The following is a 13,292-nucleotide window of genomic DNA, read 5'->3' on the forward strand; positions in this document are numbered from 1 at the left end:
CGGTGGCTGGAACGACTAGGCCATCCCCTCGACGGTAGCTTCGCCGTAGCTTTGCTCGTCCCGAGACGACCTACGTCACGATTGCGTCGGATGTCACGTGCTCTAAGCTGGGCCTTCTCCGGGCAATCGCTAGAGTGGGCCGCTTATAACAAAAAATACTGCCACCAGGCTTAAAATACAAACGTGCGATTGTCATTTACGGATATTGTGGATTATATTCAACCTATTTTTGAACACAACCGATATATTTCAAAGTTCGTTGAAGTATCGCTTGGACGCAAGCTATTTGACGGGCTTATTGAAAAGCATCCAAAAAGTTTCAGTACCGACAACAGCTTAGAAACGTTCTTGCAATATTCGTCGCCCTACTCCGTTTGTTGTTCGTTTTGTAGTAAAATAAAAAGAAAAGAAAAGAGAAGGATGTCAAACCAGATTTTCGCCACCTTTATTTCCGTCCTACAAGGTTAAAAATATGCAAAAGTCTGCATGTTATCACTAAAAATCGCTACTGATGACAGCGCTTAAGACTAGCAAGCGGCGAAAAATCAAATGACCGTTTCTGAGGTGGAGCTGGAGTACATGAGATTGTCTCACCGGATATTTCAAAATTAACATCTCTTTGCTGCTTCCGCACTTCGAAGCATGGCGACCGCGGCTGGTTCAAAAATATTTCAGAATATCCCTGTACCTATCTTATTCATACTTATTTCCTGCTTGGTTTCATTCGGAAAAGCAAGTAAGCCTGCTGAGATGAGTTCGCGTGCTGCGTTTATTCACTCGAACCAGACATTTGGCGTAGGATGCAGTCGGCAGTCGCATTCGACCCGCTTTATAATTCCTGCATTTTCAGATTTCAGACAATTTGCGGACGAGCCTCTGCAACTAGTTAAACCAGACCTAAACCACAAAAGGCTTGTGTTGGTGAAGGAAAATATAAAGGTAAGGAACTTAACTTACATTTCGAGGCTTCGGCTTCATTCATTCCGTGTTCGACCGCCGATGATGACAAATCTCTGCGCAAATTTGAAGAGTCTCTGCCGAGAGTGTCTTCCACGAAGGAAGATCACCGCATTGAGGCTCTTTGTGAAGAGTTGAAAACGTCTGAGTGTGGCAAGCTATCAAAGAAAAAGAAGAAGAAAGTCACGATGTGGCGCGTTTTATTGCTCTATGGCGGGTCTTCCACAATCTGATTCATGCTTCGTGTGGGGTCTTCCTCGCAGGTCGTGTCTAAAATTGAGGGGCCCGTGGCGACCATAGCCGTCGTCGGGAAGTTCCACTCCGGCAAGTCTTTCCTCATGAACCAACTGATGGGGAAGACCAAGGGATTCGGAATAGGCCCCACGGTCCGACCTGAAACGATGGGCATCTGGATGTGGGGACAGGTACTCATGATGAGTAAAGCTATACGCACTCCGGAGTGCACTTCGGACGGAAATGGCTATACGCACTCCGCGGAGAGCTCATACCGCTTGGGCCACCCTTTCCGAACGACGCGTGTATCACTGGGGAGCTCGTTAACACAGCCCCTCGCCTGCGTTCACGCCGCTTCGCGGCTGCAGTATGCGGCTGCTAATTACAAAACTTAACCAGTACACGCCGCTTCGCGGCGTCCAGCCGGAAACCCAAGCCCCGCTGTTCCCGATCGCACCTACGAAAAGGGAGTCCCATACCATTTAGTTCTGTGAAGTTTCGTCGACAATAATGAAACATGAGGAATTACTGTTACGAACACGCTCGTTTCGTACTTAATCCGTCGACAACATTTGGTTTTTTTTAGTGTTCATCGCAAAAAAGAAATGTCGTAAATATTGCCAAATGCCTCGACAAAACAAAATGTTTGAGAAAAAAAAAAAAAAACAGGCCCACCGGTGGATCGAACCTGCATCCACTTGCGTATAAAGCGGAAACTTTAACCCCTATGCTATGCCATCTCTTTTTTTTTTTTTGGCAAACGAAACAAGTTTAGTTACATGTTATTTGCAGACATCCTTGCAGTAGGTTCCGCAAACATTATACAAGACCAAATTGAAAAATTCCGGAGACGAAAGCTACTTCCTCCGACCATGCGGCAAAGCTTCACGGTACTTTTCCCGAAGAAATCTAAACAGGGCCCTATTTCCGAGGTCGGGGACTTTCGGCCCATCAGTCTTCTTTGCTCTGATTATAAAATCCTGGCCAAGATCCTCGCAAGGCGACTTGACACAGGGCTCAAATCCATCATAGAGCCCCATGAGACCTACAGCCTTCGCGGGAGGGAAATATCCAGGAACCTCCACATCAAGCGGGCGATCGGCGAGGCGACGGCGGAGGGTCACCAGTCCCTGGCGGTCCTGCAGCTGGACCTGCAGCAGGCCTTCGACCGGGTGTCCCACAGGTTCCTCCTGGCGGCGCTGGATCGATTCGGCGTGGGGGAGGAGCTGCGGGGGTGGATCGCGCTCTGCTACCGAGACATCTCCACGCGCCTTCTCATCAACAGTCAGAGGGGAGGTCCCATCTCCATCGGGAGGTCGGTTCAGCAGTGCTGCCCCCTCTCGCCCATCCTCTTTGCGCTGCAGTTGGAGCCACTCTGCCGGGCAGTCAATGCGGACCCATCCATCTCAGGTTTACGGCTTGGGGACAAAGACGTCCGCGTGCTGGCCTTCGCAGACGACGACTCGTCTATCTGCTCGTCCAAGGTGCAGGTGCAGACCATCCTGCAACACGTGGACCGGTTCTGCGCTGCCTCAGGGGCCATGATCAGCAAGTCGGCGAGGGCGTGGCTCGGTGCATGGGAGACTATGCCAAGAACTTTCGGAGGTATAGGATGGAGCACTTCGCTCGACGGCTACCTGGGTGCGCCTCTGGACCCGCAGCGATCAACGGCCGCAGTGTGGAGACCGACCGCCAACTCCGTTGCCGCCAAGCTGTCGCCCTGGCGGTGCAGAAACTTGTCTTTCTTCAGCCGAGCTCACATGTGCAACACAGTCAGCTACCCCGCCGTGCTGTACAAGGCTCAGGCCATCTGCTGCCCGGGCAGCCAGGACGGAAAGGTACACCGGAGCTGGGCCATGTTCGTGTGGAAGACCGCCATGGAAAGCACATGAAGGAGCAACCTCTTTCTGCACCAAGAGAGCGGCAGTCTGGGCCTCGTTAACATTGTGCTCAAGTTGCACGTGCAGTGTTTTCTGCTCTTCCGGGATGCGAGGGACCCGACCTTCGGCGCCGTGCTGCACCACCTTGGATTCTCACATCTCGGGAATTAGAGGGTGAGCACGAGTGGCCGTACGACCAAGAAAGCCACCCTGCGGTTCTACAAGGAAATTGCCAGCTCCATTGAGTTTCTGCAGGCCCAATTTTCCTGGGAGTACCTGGTGACCGTCAGAAAGAGGCGGCTGTACTGGGATGCCGTTTCCGCATCCTTCTTGCCACCGCTCTACAGACAACCATTGACGCCCGACGACGCGGCGCAACTTTACAAACTCGTGCGAATCCTCCCGTCCCTGTGGCGACAAGGGACTTCTTCGTCCGGATGCGCATGGAGGTCCTTCCAGTTAAAACCTGGCTCAATCACAAGGGGTTCTTCATGCCATAGTCCCTAAACTGCAACCTTTGCGGGGCGCCCGAGACCATCCAGCACGTCCTAGTCGAGTGTAGTAACGCCTACCTCTCCTGGGACGAGATGAGGACGACGTTTAAGCTCCGGGACTCCTTCGAAGTAGAGTGGAGCGCTTTCAAGTATCTGCAACTCGAGGAGAGGAATAAGACGGAGGTGGTGCACATGATGATGTTGCTAGGCCTGCACGCCATCTGGCAGTCGCGTACCTCAATGGTGCAATGCCACCTCGACGCGCTTCCAACCTGGAGCTACTTCGTGTCCACGTTGGGGTGGGTGCTCTCGGTGACGTCGTGGCAGGTGAATGCGGGTGATTGGGAGTGCATCAAGCGAGAACTCGAGGAAGGGCGTTGCCGATGCGTGAAACGACGTACGTCAAGCGTGGGAAACTGGCGAGTTCCTGTGAACTGTAGGCGCGTTGGCGTTGGCTGAGGTGCATGGTGCGCAAAAGTGGACCGTGGCTATTCCCCCTTATAATTGCACGTCTATATTGTTCGATTTATTTATATATTTTTTTCGTACAGATTGTATAACTGTTGACGCGGTCTCATACTGTATCGTTTGTTTCCTCTGAATAGTTTCCTATGCTATGCTATCGCTCAGAAAACTCGTTGTGACCATTTGTTTTATACGAGTTTAGCGGAGTGCATATAGCCATTTCCGTCCGAAGTGCACTCTGGAGTGCATATAGCTTTACTCAATAGAGTGTGATAATATTTATGTGCTTACTACAATGTGATTCTGGGTGGCGTGCAAGGCTGTGCAGAGAGGTTAGAACCCGTACGCGAGCACGTCTGCCAGCCCGCCACTGAAGAGGTAGGGTCCACGAACGTTTGTCTTTCGTGGTTCGCTTGCTTCCTGGTGTTTTTTTTTACATACCTTTTTTACGCTGCCTTGCTCTTTGTGTTTTTGTAAACAATAAACAATTTTCTCAGCGATATACTCGACATATCTTGTAGCAATACAGGTTGTAATCACATTTTTACTGGCAGCAATGTACCCCTCGGGTTCAACTAAACGAAAGCTGAACAGTTTTTTTAATCACAGTGTCTAGAGTTACGTCCGAGAGAACCCAACGTCGCTGTACATAAATTTTTTTTAATTGCATCCGACATAACCCTAAAAAAACAAAATTAAAGTTATATCCGACATAATGTAAAATAAAAATTAAAGCTACATCCGAAATAACTCCACTTAAATATTTTGTTATGCCTGGCGCAATTCTAGTTTAGTACTTAAAATCATGTTCTGACTGTCCTGTTGTGAAATCTCTAACGTGAGGGTCCATGCCTTCACCACTCTTCAGTGGCAACTTGATTTAGCGTGTAGCCGTGACACAAACGCACTGGGGGCTCTCCGCTCTTTGACCGTGGTATTGGTATCGCATGCAGCAACCAGTTACCAAATCGTTACAGAAAGTTTGAGTATGTAACCTTCTAAGAACTGCAAAAAGAAAAAATATAATGTCACCTCTTTTGCGTGTTGAAACCAACTGAATGCAACGACTTTGTCCAGCCCCCTCTGCCACGACGTCAACTAAGGCCCCGGCTGAGGGGCATGGAACTACGTGATTTTATGATTACAACATCGTAACTTCATTTCAGTTTTGTTTGAATAATCTGACAAAGCGGGACACAAGACCCAGTTTCCTAGTACGTGGGACGTAACCTTAAATTGTATTTTAGGTTACGTCAGACGTAACTTTAACTTTTGTTTTTGGGTTACGTCGGACGTAACACCACATTTTTTTTTTAATTTTAAAAAGCTGTAAGAGTAAAAATTACATCAGATGTCACCGATTATGTGTCGACACTTTTTACAGTTAACGGGGGGAGAGAGGTTCATTGCAAGCCGTGTGGCAATCGGTGCAAGTGTTTTCTAATATAAACTTTTCAGTTTCAGTCCTGCCCAATTTTCGTGCAGGAACTGAATTCAGGAGCCAAACCATAGAGAGTCATTCCTGACTTCTTTGAGCTTCCCTTTAAGTTGCTATTTCTCTTTTCTTTCTTCCTTACTCATCAAACACTGTGTTGCTATATGATTGTGGCGAGTAGTATAATACGAAGCTATTAACTCTGAATTTTCTGAATAATGGAGAAATCTTTAGAATTATTGACCTAGAAAATTGCCAACCTTACGTATGAAGAAGAAGTAGGAAGAATATAAAGAAACTTACTATGAAGGCCCAGCATGTGCCATAACGACCACATATCATGGCACAGGCTACACGTGCGATTTATGGTGACCAAAATATTTTTCTTCCTCCTTTTCTATTAAAATATCTAGTTGCGAGTCAGCACTCTGTTCTATCCGGTGTGTCTCTTCCCTTTATGTCCTTTTGCGCTGTGTATTTTTTTATTATGTACAACCTTACCTCGTTTTCAGCCACTGAAGGTCAGGCTACCCTCAGGGCAGAATTTATCTCTAATCTTCTTGGACACTGAAGGCAAGTGGTTTTATATCTTGCATCTCATAGAGCCAAAGTTAAGCCTAATGAATTTTGTTGCAGGCTTTGCCGCAAACAATGTCTCTGAAAACTATGATGCCAAGATTTTTGCTGTTGCAACCCTTATCAGCTCGCACCTGATCTACAACTCAGTCAAGATAATCGACCAAGCTGACATTGACTACCTGGAGCTATTGGCCAGACGCACACAGGCAGGATACCTCCTTTTTATGTGATTAGATTTCCTAAAACGAATCTGCCATCAAGAAACATGCTCCACCCCCGAAAGATAACCCACCCCTATGTTTGGCACAATTTGATATTGTTTTAAAAACACCGTAAGATAGTCAACTTTCAGTAATTCCAGGGCCCTGGCCAATTCTGACCTCGGCAGAAATAGTGTTACTTAGCCACGACGGGAGATAAGCGAGCATTGTTGAGTGGGAAGGTCAGTCACTAGTTCCATAGGTCACAAGATCCAAAACTACAGTGAAGTTCTGAGAGAACACCCGGCCCTGGGAGATCGCCCATCCTGTTTTTCTGGCTAAATATCTGTAAAAATAAGAATTCCCAAACATCGCCTACCCCTTGATTCTTGTTGGACGTCGCGCGATGTTTGACGAGAATCTCATCAACTGCGCAGTTTGCTGTACCGGCACGTCTAACAAGCGAGTTCATAGCAGGTTCCCACGTTTTTGTCTGCGATCTGCGCACGCGATATCGGCTCTCTTAACACGCGAGTTGTTCCCACGTGTATGTTCCACCGTGAAATGCGAATCTGCTGCGTCTGCAATCTGGTATCCGTTCCCGTGACATAAAATTTGTAGCGGATTCCCGCCTGTATATTGCATCGTGAAATACGATTTTGCTGCGTTCGCAATCTGTGTTACTTTTTCCCTTAACATAAGGGTTTGTAGCAAATTCCCGCATTTTTGTCCGCGATCTGCGTGCACGGTATCGGTTCCCGTGACGGGCCAGTTCGTAGCGGGTTCCCGCGTGTTTATTGCACCATTAAACTTGAATCTGCTCCGTCCACGATTTGCGGTATTTGTTCCTGTGAGATGCGAGTTCTTGACTGGTTTCCGCGGGGCCTTCGCACCGTGAAGCTCGAATCTGCTGTGTCCACAACCTGCGGTATCCTTTCCCGTGACGCAGGATTTTGTAGCGAATTCCTGCGTGAAACACGAATTTGCGGTATCGGTTCCCGCATTAGGTAGTTGTAGCCCGTGCCGGGGTGTTTATAATTAATTTTCGATAAAGTTTTGCTGTGGCATCCCCAAAGATAGCCCACCCCATGTTTTTTAACTATTTATCTCTTTAATTTGTGTGGGCGTTCTTTCGAAACATTACGGTAGCATTTTTTTTCTCATTTTTTATTTGCACATTGAAAGTTAGCTTACTCCTTATTTTAACATGATTTGCCTTCGATTTTAGGTGGGCTATCTCTTGGGATATTACTGTAGCCTCCAAATGAATGAAACTTCACAATAAATGTAGAGGATTATTTTCAGTTTAGGTAATGGTTACTTTACCATATAACCATATGTAGATGTCATTCTCTTTTTAAAACTTTTGAATTGGCAGTTAGAATGAGTCATTCATTGTTGTGTTATGTGGACATGTCATTTGCTCTGTGTCAGTTGTTATACCTGGGAGGTGTCGGTTATTAGTGGTCCATCATTGGTTTTTCTCTGTTGCAGCTCTTTGCCTTGCGGTCGCAATTGTCTCGTGCCAAATGGAACGACGGTTTCGTCCATGATCTGCTCAGCTTTCCGCCACTGCTTTGGGTAAGTTTGTGAAAGCAATCTTCCTGTTTAATCTGTGCATTAGTCACGTTTAGTTCTTTGCACTGGAGGCGCTCGGATGTACTTGGTTTCATTCACAAGTGGATAAGCAGACAAAAACGAGCAGAACATATCCAACAAAGTGAACATCTTCTAAAATATTAATTTTTTGCTAAAAGTTATTAGCCTTCCAAAAGAAAAATAGAAGTGTTTTCTCGTCCTTTCCCCACCTTTCATAGGTATCTTCCATAGTCTCCTAATCGAGCCTCACTATTTGGTGTTAAACCCCCTATTTCACAAAGAAATTTATTTTTTATTAATGTATTGGGCTGTACCTGCTATAATGCTTCAGCACCGTGGGTTTTTGTAAATAATTAAATAAAACTCGCGGGCACCCTTACTTTTGGGAACGTGGCAAACTTCTGCGGGAATGTTGACAGGAGATGAATCCAAGCTCGGTGGCATCCTCCATCTTGAGGAAATCAAAAGAACTTCACTTGGGACACTTTGATTGTACCATTGCGCATCGAGCTCCCAAGAGCACAACACTGGTGCATTTCTAGAGCGTAGCTCTCACCCAGTTGCTCGCTAGTGATCCAAGAGTCATCGCGCGCCCACCCAGAAACAAGCGAGAACAAGATAACCTGGAAGTATTTCTCACCTCCTGTCATGGCGGCCGGAGGCTGCCCGAATACCCTGTTAAGAAAACACTTTCTACTTGAAGATAATGGCAAGAAGTGTAATGAAGGAGCAATGCACAAAGTAATAAAACCCAAAAGAAACCCCCCAAAACGCAATCACCAGAAGCCAGATTCACGAACAGCTTCTTATTTTACAACAACTTAGCTAAGAAGTTTCCTTTGTAAGTTAACAACATCGAAAGAGGAGAAGAAATCGGTGTTCACAAACACGCTTTTAAGTCAGAGGAGAAAAGCGACGTTCTTGTACGGAAAAACTAGAACTTACCGGTGCTATTGCTATAGCGTTGGCGTCTTTGAAAGCACAAACAACCAATCGGAGAGCTCGGCATGGTTTGGAGCACTTACATTTTTAACAACAAACACAGGCGGCCTTTCCACCACTGATTGTCTGGGGTCCGTGTCCGTGCACGGATATGTCGACGCTAGCACAATTTAAACACGCCCGAATGCCAAGGCCGGGATGCATAACCGCTTCCGTTGACTCCTACGAACTCAATCGCTACGAAGTCAACACAACTGTCATCGTTGGTAAAAGACGGCCCGTGCCAGTCGTTTGCAAAGTGACGTAGATAGAAACAAATCGCCGCAACGTTTCTCGCAGCCTCGAAGATGCAGGAGCGATCCGACGTTAAAAATATATACGTTCGAACTACGAGAATGTCACCAAGAGCCACGTAAATACCTCTTTACACTCGAAGCGGACGCGCGCTTTTGATTGAGGTGCTAGATTCGTGGTGTTGGACCGCGAATCGGTAAGCGCTTCGGAACCAATCTTTTGCGATTGCAACTCTATAGTGCCGTGACACTCGGCAAAGAGAGGTTGGACCAACATTGAGTTGCTCCCACAAACTGTTATAGCTCGACAGTGACGTGCAGTTGTGTCAGAATAAAAACGGCATACTAATAACGAAGTGTACATACCGTGTTGCGAAGGTAATCCATACGGCAATTATTTGAGCTCTATATCACATAAAACAAGGAGATAAAATCAATGTGAGTCGCTTTTCGACGACAGCGTTCGCCACCGCTGCCTCGGAAAACAAGATAACAATGGGTCCGGGGAGGAGATTAACCTCTTAATCTAAAATTGAGGTCAGCGATCAAACTATAATACGGGAAGGGTCCACAAGGGTCGCACGGGCATATTCCATTCAGCACGCCAGCCGGTCGTGGGCATACGGTCTTGGCCAAGGACCGTCAGAGCAATGTTGTGCCGAGTCGGAGTTCCTGCTAGGCCTATACTGCCGAGCTCGCTTGGTCGGGGTCTGTGGAATCGTGGCTGTTGGAGCTTTTTGCGGGTGTTTGGGGGTCCAGCATTCTTGTTCGTTGTTTCGTCGTGGTCTGTTTCAAGTACTCTTTACTTTTTTCCTGCTGCTTGAAGTCGGGACGCGCGAGAGGAGCACGTAGAAAAGTAAACATTTATTGGTCGTCGCGACCAAGTGACTGAGCGACGCTGTCGGCCATGCAGATTTGATCGTAAAAAGTGCGTAAGCCAGCTCCGGAGCTGTCGTAGGATTCCGTCGTAACCTGCAAAAAACTTACGATAATTTTTTTTCGTGAATACGAATTTGTTCTTACGTTTTGTCTTACGCACATTTTTGGCGTAAGATCGTTTCGTGAATCTGGCCTCAGTTCTAGAAATTTGCTAGAGACCCGGGGAGACAAGAAACCCAGGTCTACTTGTAGTAGGCGAAGGGAACTGGTCGTCACCCTGTTAATTGCGTGGGTTTGCATCTGTTTTCTTTTGCATGAAGTTCTACTGTTAAACTCTCCACAAGGAAAGTGACATGTACAGGCATTTTGCTAACTCTTTGCATTCATTTCTCAAGTTGTGCCCGACAACTCATTAGGGGCTATGTGAAGCATGAAAAGCAATCTCATAGCTCAGTTTGTAATAAGCAATGTCCAAAGTGAGGCGCTTGTGAGTCAAAAATGAATGCCTCGTGCCTTTTGCAACGATGCACAAAGGAATCAAGGGCACGTGTGCAACTAAGACACCTTCCTTATTTCGCTGCTTGAGATCGGGGTGCTGTTCAGAGCTCTCGCAAATTGTTAAAGGCGGTGGTGTTAAGTTATAGACTGTTCCCTTTCCCGTCTGGAAGTGCAGGTGGTGCAGGACTTTGTGCAGACAACTCTTGACAATGAGACACCTACCCAGTGGTTGCACCGGCTCATGGAAACTCACAGCAGAGAGAGCGAAGACTACAAGATTAGCCTCCTTGGTGTGAGAAGGACGCATACTTTTTATGTGCAGATTCCTTCTTCATCATCTTCATAAACTTCTTATGCCATCTCCATAAAGTTCTCATGCTTGCCCTTGTAGGTTGGCCATTTTCTTAATCTTGATTTCCCAGCAGGCTATTAATGTGAAAGCTTTAACTGTTTCATGGAGCGAGCTGACGTCATCAGCTGGAAGCGCGGAAACGGCAGATAGTTTCCGCGTGCCTTCGGTTTCATTAGCTGGCACGCGTCGACGGGACTCCCGTTGGCCGCTGCGTCATGGCCTCCGAGATACCGAAGCGTGCGCGCGCTAGTACACAGCAGAAGACAAAGGGAGCGGACGAGTGGCTTGCATGCTTTCGCATTCAGAACTCGTAAAAAATGCTTAGGTGTACCTCGAGCTTTTTTTTTATGCTGTTGCAGGGGCGGATCCAGAACTCCGTTTTGGGGTGGACGAAAAAATTTGCAAGGATACTATTCTGCCATTCGACTGAGTGGTTCTCTAAGTTCAGAGTACAAGTGTGCCTGCTAGGTTGCGACCTACCCTATTTTGAACCCTCATCCTTAAGTACCGAGCCTTCTACCACCTGGCAGGCCGGTAATCTGTGTTATTTGGGGGGGGGTCGGGTTGGGGGTCGGGAGTCGGGAGTCGAGGTCGGGGTCAGGGTCGGGGGTCTACCCACTTAAAATTGCCCTCCGAGAAGGAGGAAGGGGGGGGGGGGGGGTCGACTTAGTTTTGGGGGGGGGGGGGGGGCGGCTGCCCCCGTCGCCCCCCGTTGGATCTGCCCCTGTGCTGTTGATGGCAAAATGTACCCAGTTGAAAGAAAGATATAAGACGTAACTATGTTAGTGTGTGTTCATGTCGTGCCTAATAGGTGTCTGTGGTGCAAAGTTTGTTTCCTTTGTCCTCCAGATATTTTTAAATCGCTGGAGTGTCACACTCTCTTTTTGCCTGCCGTCAAGCGCCTTCTTCTGACTGATTTATCCGAGGTAAGAGCATAATGACACTGATTTCTGTCGTACTTTTTAATAAAGGCTCTTTCACACTCTTGCAGCCGAGTACGACCGAGAGAGACAAGACCGGTTTTTAATCCTCTTACGACGTCTTGGGACCAGCTCCGCAGCAGTGCACTTGATCCTAAGATGTCGCAAGAGGCTTAAAAACCGGTTCTGTCTCTCTCGGTCTTACTCGGCTGCAAGAGTGTGAAAGAGCCTTATTAAAAAGTTGCTTCCAAAGTTGAGGAGAGGGGGAGGGGAGGTTATTTAAGATTGGTCTATTCATGCCCTTCGTCGTTAAGCAATTACTTTGAAGTGCCTTCCTGAGCTCACCTGTCTAACATAGTGCTGACGTTAAAGGGGCCATGAAGGTAACGACAATGCTGGACGCTATGTTACCCCACGAACCGGCTGTCGACGCAAGCGACGACGCCCAGGTGGTTGCCCAAAGGGCAGAAGAAGTCCGTCAGCTCGCCAGACTCCGGATTCAAGCCCAACAACGTATCGACACTGGCCGCTACAACCTTCGTCGTCGGGACGTCCACTTCCAGCCCGGAGACAGGGTGTGGGTGTGGACACCGATTCGCCGCCGCGGTCTCAGCGAGAAACTCCTGAAACGTTACTTTGGACCTTACAAAGTGCTTCGTCGACACGGGGACCTGAACTACGAGGTGATGCCCGACGGAACAAGAACATCATCACGCCGCCCACCACGACCGGAAGTCGTCCACGTCGTGCGACTGAAGCCGTACTACGCTAGATAGGACTGTGGACCTTATATGTTCCAAAGGACTCTTTAGTTTACCGTTATTTTTATTTGTTTTGTTCTTGGATTGCATCGGGTCGATGCACTTTTTAATGGGGGGAGTAATGCCGCGCGCGCAGCTGGCCAAGTAGGCAGCGCGCGCGTGGCCTAACGATTATCGCGCTTGCCTCCCACGCGAAAAGCTAGGGTTCGAATCCTGGGAGTGACGTGTCTTTTGTTTATTCCTGCAATTTAGTGTTCTGGAGAATTCGAGAATCATGTTGCTTGTTCCAGGCCCGAATGTTCTACGCGTCGAAGTTTCTACGCCGATTATTCCAGAAGACCACTCATGTACATAAGGGGCTCCGCGTGGCGAGCCACAGTCAGTTTCGCCCCAGCGTTCGACTCTGCTGTTACGCCGACTTCGACGCCCGCGACGCTCTCTTATTATCTTTTGTACCCTTTTATTTTTGGCACAAGTTCGCTACATTAAACGTTTATTTATTCCTGTTTATTTCTTGTTTATTGGTCACCACCCGTGACAATATTTGGGGGTGGTTGTTTTGGCGGTTCATAATATTAAAGTCTTGAGTTTGGTAGGTTCATATAAGGTAGTGACTTTTTCTACGTCCACGCTCAATATATATATTTAAATGTTATTTTGACGTCCGTGACGCCATTTTTTTTAAGACTTGAAAATATTTTTTAAATCATTTTGATGTCCCCCGTCAAAATATTTGTTTCTCCTTATTCTGACATCTCAAACTTTGGAGCTTCGGAGTTCGGACTGGAAAGAGATAGAGATATA

The 13,292-nt window shown here is 47.5% G+C and overlaps 1 protein-coding gene across 1 annotated transcript; it reads left to right on the forward strand.

Moving 5' to 3' along the window:
* Nucleotides 1–615: 615 nt before the first annotated feature.
* LOC120847802 (guanylate-binding protein 5-like) lies at nt 616–11,745 on the forward strand. The gene is made up of 8 exons (XM_040219681.2): nt 616–736; nt 851–939; nt 1,221–1,382; nt 5,978–6,038; nt 6,102–6,250; nt 7,739–7,825; nt 10,631–10,745; nt 11,657–11,745. Exons 1-8 carry the CDS (start codon nt 643–645, stop codon nt 11,743–11,745), a joined length of 846 nt encoding a protein of 281 aa, XP_040075615.1. The 5' UTR covers nt 616–642.
* Nucleotides 11,746–13,292: the final 1,547 nt, after the last annotated feature.

The sequence above is a fragment of the Ixodes scapularis genome, unplaced genomic scaffold (genome assembly GCF_016920785.2).
Source record: "Ixodes scapularis isolate PalLabHiFi unplaced genomic scaffold, ASM1692078v2 PGA_scaffold3__209_contigs__length_174095766, whole genome shotgun sequence".
Taxonomy (NCBI): Eukaryota; Metazoa; Arthropoda; class Arachnida; order Ixodida; family Ixodidae; genus Ixodes; species Ixodes scapularis.